The following is a 12,763-nucleotide window of genomic DNA, read 5'->3' on the forward strand; positions in this document are numbered from 1 at the left end:
TTGCAGGTGAAAGCCAGTCATTTCAATAGGAATCTATGCAATCGGGAGTTTAGCATGAGGACGAAAACATTCCCCACGTTGGTCGCTGTGTTGTCCAACAGAAAGCTTCTTAGAGCTATATAGACAAATAACAAAATCTTGTAGTCGATATGTTATTGGACTGGCAGCCAGTGCAAAGAACGTAAGATTGGTGTAATATGGTGAGTTTGTCAGTCCCTAACATTTTGTGCCTAATAGAATGTCATCTAACAGCATGAGGATGATGACAGAATGATGACTATCCCTTCTGTTGTCTGTTATTGAGAATAGCAACAGTATGCTGACATATACAGCATCGGTAACATGAATTTAGTTTGTATGTACATTTGTGGCTGTGTGTGATTTTTACAGAGAGTTTTCAGAGGTCTCAAACATCTCTGAGATGATTACAGTTCTCTAGCGGGCAGACAAAGTTTGTCCTTCTGCTCTTTATATATTAAAAACAGTTATGAAAGAATTATATCGTTCTGAAGTACATAATGAGTTTTTTAGAAATTTGCATTCAAAATGTAAATCAAGCCTTCGAATAAATTGAATAAATACCATAATTTAGATTTCTGTTTGACACAGCTGAGATACTGAAACAATGACACCAACGTCTTCAATCTTAAGTTTGAGACTATAGGGTAGTGCATGCTGATGAGGAATGGATCAAGCTGCTCTTTGAGTGCTCTGTGAAGACTCCCTCAGGAATTGGAGCTACTGAAGCCAATGCAAAGAGACTTTCAGTCGAAATGTTGCAGAGAGGAGAACAGCCTTACAATCATTCAGTATGCAAATAAAACTCTTTTAGATGACAAACAAAATAAATGCTAAACTAATAATTCATTTATGCTTAATGAAAAATGAACTGATACACTAAGCACAGTAAATTTTAAAAGAGTCTAAGAAACATGAGTACCAATGTCTTTTTAATTTCAGCAATTATACAAAAATATATCAGTTTATATTCAGTTTATTGTAGACACAGGTCCACACAAACCTGTATGTAGTCATCTTAACAGAACATGTACCCTTGTGCAATAATTCAAAGATAATTTGAATTGTACATATAATCTATCCCTACATATGCTGTTCCCAGATAGATTAACAATAGATTTTTTTGTTTATACATACACACATACAAAGACATTACAAAATGTTTATAAAAGTTGCATATAAAACATCTCAAAAACCAAATAAAAAAAAAAAAGAGAAGATTTCAGGGTAAGATTCCTTCATTCATTGTCTTGTCAGTACAAGTGCTTATTATTTTAAGCATAGTGAAAAGTAGGATTACTTTGGAAGCATTGGAGTGGAAAAAAGAAATGCCCTTGGGGAGCAGACCTTTGTGTCTACACAAATCCTGTTACGTGTCATGTAATTGCTGCTTTTTACATAACCATTTGACATACTCAACAGAATAACAGGGATGATTAGATGTTGACAGAATATGACAAAAATCTTTAGTAGGTTTCGTACACGGATTTCAATTAAGCTAAAAAAATGTTTTTACTTGATTTTTTCAATATATGAACTGTGAATCATCTCTCTTCTGGTGTGATAGCACCTAACAACTTTTTGAGAACTGTAATGAACAAAAATGCAATACAAAAAAGTATGTTGTTTTTCTTTTTAAATTGACATCCTGTGTTCAGAACATCTAGGCAGAAAGAGTTTGAGCATTGACACAAACAAACCATCACTTCACATCTTTGCTTATTCAGATCAACAAAAATAATATGTAAACTGAGATTTAAATTTACCACAATCATTAAACCATATTCTACAGTGCAATTCAAACTTTACTGCATACAGTACCCAGGTTCACTGAAAAAATGTGCCTGTGAATACATTTCTGCAAAATGATATTACATTGCTTCTTGCATGTATCACAGAACTTTCAAAGTTAAATATCTAGTGAGTGGCACTGAAATCGCTTTGAACTCTCCTCGAAACAAGTGAATCCGAATCTGACGATGTTTTATTATGTTGGTTGTTGTACGTATCGGTACCAGTTTGGTAATGAAATCCCTGGTAGGTGTCGCTAAAAGGTTAAAAATAATGTACCACCTACACTAAACAGTACCATAAACCTAACCGATAGTGTTAACAAAAGCAAACACGAGATAAAAACCCATTCGCCATGCCCTTTTAGCTTGCTTCTACAAGTCTTTGAGCATTTATTGAGTGTCATGACTTTTGTTTCATGGCACTCCTTCCCAAGTGCTGTACCAGGTGAGCTACCCAGCAAGTTTACTACGTAAGAAAAGCCTTACATATTAAGCTGTTTATGTGATGCAAACTTTAACTTGTACAAATCATGCACTATGGTAAAAGGATTTTGGGTCATAACATTGAATTGTGCAAGGGAACCATGCAAAATAAGACTTTATTAGTTGATAATCTGCCCCTGTAATCATAATTTGTGTGAAAAAGAAATAGAGGTTGATGTTTTATGGCTACTAGAAACTGCAGTGAATTGTATTTATAGGTAAGTTTTTGGAATTTTGCAAAAATGGTGGTAGAGGCACGTTTTTCCAACAAGCAAAGAAAAACAAATAGCATTTGAGGAGCTATATATACCATATCATGTGCAATATTCAAAAGGACACTTACAGTTTGGTTCATGTCTTGTTAAAAACACAAATGCGGGAATTTGATTCAGAGTGAGGATTGAGTTTTAATTCACTCACAGTCACACTGAGAGAAAAGAATCAATTTAAATCTTTGTTAAAGGATTAGTTCACTTTGAAATGAAAATGAGCCCAAGCTTTACTCACCCTCAAGCCATCCTAGGTGTATATGACTTTCTTCTTTCTGATGAACGTAATTGCAGAAATAGTCATAAATATGAGTATGAGCTGAAGAAAATGCTTCCATCCACATCCATCCATCGTAAACATGTGCTCCATACGGCTCTGGGGGGTTAATAAAGGCCTTTTAAAGCGAAGCGATGCATTTGTGTAATAAAAAAAAAAAAAATCCATATTTAACAAGTTATGAAGTAAAATATCTATCTTCTGCACGAGCCGCCTTCCGTATTCAACGTATGCAGAAAGTGTAAAACTCTTGCAGTTCACAAAGCTTACGCTACATCCTACAATCCTGTTCAACTTATGGAAAAAGTGTAACTGACGTGACGCCAGTTTACACTTTCTTCGCAACTTCAATACGGAAGGCGGCCTGGCGGGACCTACATATTTTACTTCATAACTTGTTTAAATATGGATTTTTTTTTTTACACAAACGCATCGCTTCGCTTCAGAAGGCCTTTATTAACCCCCCGGAGCTGTGTGGAGCACATATTTATGATGGACGGATGTGGATGGAAGCACTTTCTTCAGCTCATACTCATTGATACCTATCACTGCCATTATAAAGCTTGAATGCGTCAGGATATTTATTAATATTTCTGCGATTATGTTCATCAGAAAGAAGAAAGTCATATACACCTAGGATGGCTTGAGGGTGAGTAAAGCTTGGGCTAATTTTCATTTCAAAGTGAACTAATCCTTTAATGAGTAATGTATTCTAAAATATTATTTTTGGTAAGAGGATGAGTTTTGCAGTGTATATCAATGTTTTATGAGCTGCATTCAGACTATTTATATGCTGCTAGATAGCGATACACAAGTATGATTGTTAGTTTTGTCTTATTCATAAGATTAATGGGCATATGAACCCAATTAGTCCAAATAGGAAGGAGACAATATGACATATTCTGACTGTAGCTTTAGCAATTAGAGCCAAACACAATCTGTGTCATGGATGTCTATTCTCTAAGGTCACTTTACTGTTTACACTGAGGCTTTTCTTTATTCCACAGTCATTGGCATTGCTAGAGCTCCACATTATTTGAACACATCAATAATTTTCAGATGAGCTGGATTAAAGGAATATTCCCCCCATGTTAAACCTGTTTGATTCACTAAAAGATATTCATCAGAATGCTCACGCTGCTCTTTTCCATAAAATGAAAGCCAGTGGTGATTAAGGGGTGTCAAGCTCCAAAAATATCAAACAGCACACTAAAAGTAGTAAGTAAAAGTAGTAAAAGTAAAAGTAGTCCATATGATATGTTTGATAAATTTCAAATTCCAAGCCATATGATCATTTTGTGAGAGGAAAAAGACTGAAATTTAGGTCTATCATTAATCACTAATGATCTTATGGTCCATATAGTATGATATGGTGAGAATATAGAACTATAGAAAAAATATATTTTTTTAGAGGCCCAAACTGGACAAAAATATGCAATTTGGTACAGATATTGTTATTCATATGGCCAAAACGTAAGACATTCTTGTAATGTAAATCAACAAGATTTTTGTCGGGAGTGTATGTGTGTTCTATGTTGTTGCTCTTCTGCCTTCTCTGTGTGGACTATAAGCTCCTGATGTGTGGACTGTACTCTTGTTCCTCGATTGGATTATCTGTATTTGTGTTTTTAAAATAAACTTGTGCATGCATTTGGATTCTTGCTCCTTCTCGTCCATGCTCACACATTAATAATAATAATAATAATAATAATTATCCATATGATGGATGATAATATATGGATAATGAAGTAAATTTAAGTTGCTTCAGCCCAGTAAATCTTACATTTACTTTATAAAATGAATTAAAGATTTCACAGCAAAAAGACGTGTACACAAACTGGTGGACATTTTTACAATTACTAAAAGGAACTATCCATCAGAGGGCATGTAGAAGGTTTTTCAGTTTTGATTTGGTTGATAATTTAAAGGCCTTAGAAATTCATCTATCAGATATGATACAGTAGTATTTATAGGGATTCATGTTTTTTTTTTTTTTTGTCATTTTGGAGCTTGACAGTTGCTGGCCACAATTCACTTTTTTTTTTTTTTTTTTTTTAAATGGAAAAGAGCACCATGAACATCCTGCCTAATGTCTCCTTTTGTGGTCTATTGATGGAAAAAAAATAAATAAATAAAAAAAGTAAAATGTGTTTGGAACAACATTTCAGGTTGTACTATTCTTTAAGTTATGTCTAATACAATGTGTTGTCAACATGCCATCTTTATATGTGACAACACCTAAAGCACACATTTTAGGTTTCAGTGATTTTATATTTTTAAAAAATAATTTTATAATATGAATTTGTAAATGTCTTAATGTTTACTGCATTAATAACCTTTAAACTCTGCATTGGAAAAATCACTTTCTTAATCAGTATTTTGGTCTTGTGCAGTTAAAATATCTAAATCATTGATACAAGGTAAATACCAGGGTAATACTTATTAAATGAAGTGCATTCTTATCAAACCTGCAATTTGCCTGTTGTAAGTATAAAACTGATGAAAATTAGGTTCATGATTAAAATAATTTACCAAGGTGTTAAGAAAATTATACTCAATTCAGCAAATGTTTACTCCAGTAAAGTTTTCTTGTTTTAGTGATGGTTACTATATTCTGAAGTCATATGACAGTTTACTGGAAAACAAGACAACAATACTCATTAAGAGTTGTTTTGCAGAGTGTAAATGTAACAAAAAAAAAAAAAAAAAAAAGAGAAAAAATTAATAAACTTTATGTTTTAGTCTGAAATCATGACTAAATCAGATGGTGCAATAAATTCACTGAAAGTGCAAGAACTGACATCTTTGTTAAATGTCATGAAAACCCATGAGAGGTTAGCAGCCTGTCAGTACAATCTGTAGAATCATAAGACATGAAACTGAAAAGTTATATATAGCAATTTCCTTCATGTATTACAGGTGATAAATATATTTAGTGGCACAAGAAAATCAAATCTGAGGCAAATCATTTTTCAATTCAAAAGCATGGTGTAGAGGCCAGTGTGTAATGTACTTCTAGTGGCAAAAAACAATCTGAAAAATAGCTCTGGTTCAGAGGCACTTCATATAAACAGAAACAAGTGAACAAAATTATCATCCACTAGTTCCAAATGTATGTGCAACTTCATAATTTGTGTGCTGCCAGGTTTTAGTGATCATTTTTAAACCTACCTTTCATACCACAATTCTTACTTGGGCTTTTAGATATTTGCTACCCTGTTGTGATATTTGGGTGTAGTGAAGTCTCAAAAGCTCGATTCAGGCACGGCCTTCTTTCTGCCCAGTGAATTTGTGCTATAGCGTGTGCGTTGCGGAGTGTTCTGAGAGCCCCTGTCCCCGTGTGCGCTCTGTGGCTGAGCCACCGATGTGCCATTTCTGTGTAAAGATGCTGTTCTTCTTAAGCCTAGATCAGCCTTGCTTTGAATATTGGAAGAACTTTGTGACCGTTTGATGTCTGACGACCCACGACTCACCTTGCCGTTCACAAGTTCACCACTGAGTCTGCTACGACCTTGGTTATTGCTATTGGCTTTAGCTTCTGAAGTTCTATTATGTGTCCCATTGGAGAGCGAAACTCCAGATGGGCTCTTCACCCCCGTATCACCCATTTTCACAGATTCATTGTCTCGAGACCTCCGAAGTGAGTCCTTCTTCATGAAACCACCTTTGAGAAATGTGAAGACACTATCGTGACGTTTTGTCTCCTGTCCCTTTCTCTGTTTATCCTCTGGTTGGTCTCGCTCCTTGCCTGGGTCACTCCTCTGTGTGGTTTCCCAGCCACTTAGACCACTGGAACTGGATTGGATCCCTGCACTAGAGCTCTTTCTGGACTGCGATTGTTCCTGTTTTGATTTTCTGCTGCTCCGTCTAGTTAAAGTCCCATCTTCCCTTGGTCTACTGTTGCTGCTGGGCTGTTGGCCTGTTGCTTTCTCTGAGCTACTTCTTTCTTGACCCTGTGGTATTTTGAGATACTCCAGAGGTTCGAGGCTGCTGTGGCTTGAAGATTTGGCTGCAGGTTTTTTCGTATCGTCTCCTTTATTGACTTCTTTATCTGAAGGTCGAGTCATTAGGGCAACAATGGGGTCTTTGGTGCATCTTGGCCTCCTCCCAGACTCTAAATACTCCACTAGCTCTGCAGGAGCCGGGTCAGGAGCTGAGGCAGGTTTGTGGCGGTCTTTGTTTCCAAAGGACCATCGCAGTGGGAGAACTCTGGTCTTGGTGGGACTTTTCATGCTTACGCTACGCCCTTGGATTCCTCGCACGAAAGGTCTACTTTCGAACCCACCTAAAGACACTAACATTTACACAATATTCAGTACATTGTGGAAAACACTTGCCCACAACAAAACAAGTAAAGAACTATGATAAAAATCTCTGTCAAGCAACATCCTTTTACTATTTACATTTCTTATTTACAATGACTAAAACAAACTTGGTGGGTAAACTCACCTCTCTTCTCAATTGAGGGCTCATTTTGAAAGACGGGAGACTCTGGGGAGTCTGGGATGGAAGAAGGGCATGTTGTGGAAGACCGTGATACCATACTTCCTCTTTTACTGTCACCATTTAAACGTATGAGCCAGTGGTCTGACATGGAGGAGCTAGTGGAACCTGTACAAGGAGACAATAAAGACTGTTTAGTGGCTAGTCCATGTTTCTCTTAGACAAGGACATGGAGTATGCTGCCCCTTGACTTTTTATTGCTAAAATTATGTCCTGTATTATTGTTTCTATGACGACCAATTAACAAATACCCAGTGGCAGCATCTTAGTCGCCTGTCAAATTAACTGAAATCAACTTAAAAAATGTCTCAGGTTACATCTGTAAATCATGGTGAAGGAAATGAGACACTGTGTCTGTTGTAAAGATGATAAGGGAACTCTCCTGTCCGATTACATCTGAATCAAATATCCATTGTCACTGGTGCTACGTCACCCCGTAATACATGGTGGTGTACCATGGAAGCTATAAAGGGTACCTGCAACAATACACTGTCAGCTTCTGATTATAATAAAAACAAGTCGCTCATAGGCATGCAGGAAGTATGGCAAGGCAACACAGCGCCTGAAAGAACTCCAGCACTAAACCAACCGGGCAGTTAACTGGGCCCAACTGGTGTTCTCTGCTCCATGAAGTGAAGACTCTCCACTTCATGGTGTAAAGTTTACTTGTGGAGGGAGCTCTATGTGGAGTTTAAGAGTTGGTTTCCCTTAGGGGCCAAACCCAAAGCTTCCACTTCTCTGGCCAGGGGTGATATATTGTGCCCCCGGCCTGCAACAGAAGGTCCCTCGTGGAATCTCAAAAGAGGAGCTTTCCAGGAGAAATTGGAGGTCTAAGAACCAAACCTGGGCCAGCAAGAACGGGGCTACTAACAGCAGATGAACTCCATCCTGGCGAACCCTCTCTAGAACCCCTGGGAGCAGGGCAATTGGGGCAAATGTGTACAGACACAGCCTCTGCCACGTCTGCACCATGGCATCCAGCCCTAGTGGAGCTGGATGCATTAGGGAGAACCAGAGTGAACAGGAAGTCCACTTCCACCTGGCCGAACTCCTTCCAAATCAACTTCACCACCTCTGGTTAAAGTGTCTATTCCTTGATTTGACAGGATGTCTGCTCCCTGTTTCAGGTACCCAAGAATGTACAGTGCCTATAGAAAGTCATCATACCCTGTAAAAATCTTTACCTTTTGTCACATTACACCCTGGAAAATAAAATAAAGTCTAACTTTTTTGAGCTGTATGTACAGGTTATAACCCTCATAGTCAAAGTGAAAATAACATTTTAAAACATTCTGGAGGATTATTAAAAATTGAAAAACTAGAATAACAGGGTTGGAAAATCATCAGTCTCTTCGTATATATAGTCATCAGTATACTTCGTAGAGCCACCTTTTCCTTTAATTACAGCAAGTAATCTTTTTGGATATGTCTGTACTAGCTTTGCACACCTAGGTTGGGGAATGTTTGCCCATTCTTCCTTGCAGAATTGTTCAGTCAAATTCTGTGGTGAGCGGCAATGAACTGCTCTCTTCAAGTCCGTCCACAGATTTTCTATCGGAGTTAAGTCAGGGCTCTGACTTGGCCACTCAAGGACATTTGAATGACCTGCCCATCTTCAGCTGTCTAGCAGAGGGATGCAGGTTTTCCTCAAAAATTTGGATGTACTTGGCAGCATCCATTTTCCCTTCAATCCTGACCAATCACCCAGTCCCAGTGAAGAGAAACACCCCCACAACATAATGCTGCCACCACCATGCTTCACAGTGGGTATGGTTTGCTTTTTTGCCAAATATAGTGCTTAGAGTTCAGTCCAAAAAGGTCAATTTTGGTCTCATCAGACCATAGCACATTTTGCCAGATGGCATCAGAGTCTTCCAGGTGTGTTTTTGCATAGCGCAAACAAGACAAGAGTGTGGAACTTTTTCAGGAAAGGCTTCTTTCTTTCAGTGCTATGCTTGGTGAAAAGCAAACGCAGCACACCACCCAAAACACACCATACCTACTGTGAAGCATCATCTCTTCAATGGGCAAATATTCCCTGATCTAGTTGTGCAAAACTAGTACAGACATATCCAAAAAGATTAATGGCTGTAAATAAAGCAAAAGAAGCCTTTACAAAGTATTAGATCAGGGGACTGATTTTTTTAATTTTCCAACCCTGTTATTCTAGTTTTTCAGTTTTTAATAATCCTCCAGAATGTTTTAAAATGTTATTTTCACTTTGATGATGAGGGTTAGAATGTGTACACACTAGGGATGCCACAATTCTCAATATAATATTGAACCATTCGGTACGACATCCACGGTTCATTAAGTGCTTGTGAATTGCGTTTTTTTTCTTCGCCTTCGCATTTAAATAATTTCCTTGCATTTTATTTCTCTCTGAATTGGCTCTGTTTGTGTGTACCCTTGAGTCTACACGCTGAGATGAGTAAATGTCCAATCACTATGCACTAAAGTTAGGGGGTGCTTAGCCAAGCTTGCAATGCTGGTGTCAGATTTCACACTTTAACAAGGTGAGCAGTGAAGTGAGGCTGCAATACGAGGAAGCACCACCGTCTTTCAAATCTGTGGTGTGGGTAGGGGTGTGTGATATTATGATTTTTGATTGTGGATGATTAAAATGTCTCCACAATCTGCTTTTGAATAAAAATCATAGTATTGTGCTACAGTACACATTCTAACATTTGCAGCTCTGGCACCTCGGTCCCAATTTACTGTACAATGCGACATACATTCACATCATGTAAATGCAGCGGTAGAATTATGCTCACGAAAGTTAATTATTTGCATGTGTTTTAAAGCCTTGCTGGTTAAACATTTTATGTGCGTGCTGTTCTGACATGCGCTTTTCTGAGTGTGCACTCGAAGCGCGTGCACACTAAAAGCCTGTCAAACAGTTATCTTTCACATCTTATAGTGCTAATACTGTCAGTTACACACAAGGTTAACATAAACACAGTCGGTTATGTCTAAAGTGAAAGTAAACAGTTGAGAGAAAATCGGATGTGTGTCTGTATATTAGATGCGTACAGCTCTTAAAGTGACAGCAGCCTAATAGTAAACATGCTGCAGCTTGTCCTTAAAGGGATAGTTCTCCCCAAATTTAAAATTCTGTCATTATTTAGTCACTCTAATGTTGTTCCAAAAACCTGTATTAATTTCTTTCTTCTGTTGAACACAAAAGAAGATATTTTGAGGAATGTTGGTAAGCAGACAGTTCACGATAGCCATTGACTACCATAGTATTTTTATTATTTTTTTTTCCTACAATGGAAGTCAATGGGGAACAGCAACTGTTTGGTTACCCACATTCTTCAAAATATGTTTTATGTTCAACAGAAGAAAGAACTTCATTTAGGTTTAAAACAACTTGAGCTTGAATAAATGACAGAATTTTCATTTTTGGGTGAACTATCTCTCTAATGTTGAAATGAAATGAAATATAATTTATTGTACCTGATAGGGAAATTTGGAGTGGACTCAATAGCAACATTCAAACATCACCTGATACACCTAAAAATATTACAAGTACTATACGCACAATAAACATCCACATCCATACACAATCAGAAATGTCCTAAAAACAACAACAACAACAAAAAAAAACAACAACAACACATACAGGCGTATGGTCTCCAACACCCTTAGGATCAAAAATGATCATCTCAGTTTTCTGTGTTCACAAAATTAGCCTCACACCAATCAATAAATGACATAATCTCAGAATAAAGAATAGAAGAAAAGTCTTGCTTTTTCAATAAACCTAGAATAGCTGTATCATCAGAATACTACAGAATGTAGTTCTGCGGGTGCCTATTAAAGTACCAGTACAGTATTTCACTTGAGACAGACTATTGCTTACTTTAACTCTCTGAGTTCTATTTGTTAAAAAGGAATAGCTCCACTGTATGATTGCAGGATTCACACCTAACTGCTTTAATTTTTTAATTAAAACATATGGTTGGATAGTATTGATTGCTGAACTAAAATCAATAAAAAGCAGTTGAGCACAAGCATCTGAAACCTCTAGGTGATTTAAAACCGAATGCAAACTATTAATAGCGTCACCCATTCCTCTACCTTTCCTATAAGCGAACTGAAGTGGATCTAATTGGTTATCATCTACTCTAAACATTGACACCATACACTTCTCACTACTGACATGAGAGCAATTAGCCTGAAATCATTATTCTCGAGGGGACGAAGTTTTTGGCACAGGAATAATGAGAGATTTTTTCCAAATAGCTGGAACTACTTTGTAGTCAACAGACCTTTGAAATATAGAAAAAACAAACCGGGGACAATTCCTCTGCACAGACTTTTAATAAAAAGGACAAGATACCATCAGAGCCAGCAGATTTCTTCAGACACATGTGTTTAAATAGTCAATGGGGTTGTCAATAAAACAACAAAAGACAAAGAGAAAAATCACCCACTGTTCTTGACTGAAAAACTTTGATTCTTATTAAAGCATAGAATGCATAGAATAACAAAAAACACTCTGATGTGCCAAGCCGTCAGAACCGAACCGAAACAAAAACCGTGGCTAAAAAAAAAAAAGGGTCCGACTATCGTGGTTAGTACTCCTTTGAATTAAGGTTGACAAACTGAATTCTGTACCCTTTTTTTATAATCTGCACCCATTGAGAAACGTTTGGCAGAAGCTTCCACATTGCCAAAAAATTCTACTAAGGGAATCAGTCTCTCAAGACTGACCTCTGGTGCTCTCTGACTACTGAGTCCGGTGCCCTGAAGCAGATGAGCAGCAAGGAACAACCGAACACGCTGCTCAGTGCTACAATGGGATTGGGCTGACTAACCCATTGCAATGGGCTCGCTGGAAACCACTGCGCCCCCAAAACACAGAGGGTGGAGGGGGTAGAAAATCAATTTCCTGAGGGCACCATGAAGAAGCAGGCACACTTTGCCACTTTGACCCCAGAGGGGTCTGCCCTCAAAGGCTCGAGAAGTGACACTCTCCTTTTGTTGTTGTCGGTGCGAAAAGCTAGCTATGGGCTTGGGCTGCTCCCTGGCAGGGGCCTGGCCTTGGCGAGGGATGAGCCTCTGGAAGGCGGCCGTTTGCTTTTTAGCCTCCTGGAACCTCTCGAGGACAGTGTTGATTACGTCACCAAAGAGGCCAGGGGGCAAGAGTGGGGTGTCCATCAGGAAGCCTTTGTCTTTTTCTTTTATGTCTGGGAGCTTCAACCATATGTCTCTCCGTAGCCACCATAGCTGCCATGGAGCGGGCAGATGGCACAGCTGTCTCCTTGGTGGCACAAAGAGACCTTAAGAGGGCCTTAAGGGACGATGCAGTCCCAGGGGAGAGATAACTTGTGAACTCTCTTCAACCCTGGTCAGTGAGGAGGTCCGAAAAGAACGGCAGGCCCTGATGCAGAGGCTGTGATTTACTAGGCAGG

General features: G+C 38.2%; 1 protein-coding gene across 1 annotated transcript in view; it reads right to left on the bottom strand.

Annotated features, from left to right (window-relative positions):
- Positions 1–933: 933 nt before the first annotated feature.
- usp43a (ubiquitin specific peptidase 43a) overlaps positions 934–12,763 on the bottom strand; it is a 104,809-nt gene continuing 92,979 nt past the window's right edge. The window contains exons 14-15 of the mRNA XM_051896579.1: positions 7,290–7,451; positions 934–7,134 (exon numbers count right to left, since the gene is read on the bottom strand). Of these exons, the coding sequence (XP_051752539.1) occupies positions 6,086–7,134; positions 7,290–7,451 (1,211 nt within the window). The 3' untranslated portion in view covers positions 934–6,085. The remainder of the gene's footprint in view (positions 7,135–7,289; positions 7,452–12,763) is intronic.

Source organism: Ctenopharyngodon idella, chromosome 6 (genome assembly GCF_019924925.1).
Source record: "Ctenopharyngodon idella isolate HZGC_01 chromosome 6, HZGC01, whole genome shotgun sequence".
Lineage (NCBI taxonomy): Eukaryota > Metazoa > Chordata > Actinopteri > Cypriniformes > Xenocyprididae > Ctenopharyngodon > Ctenopharyngodon idella.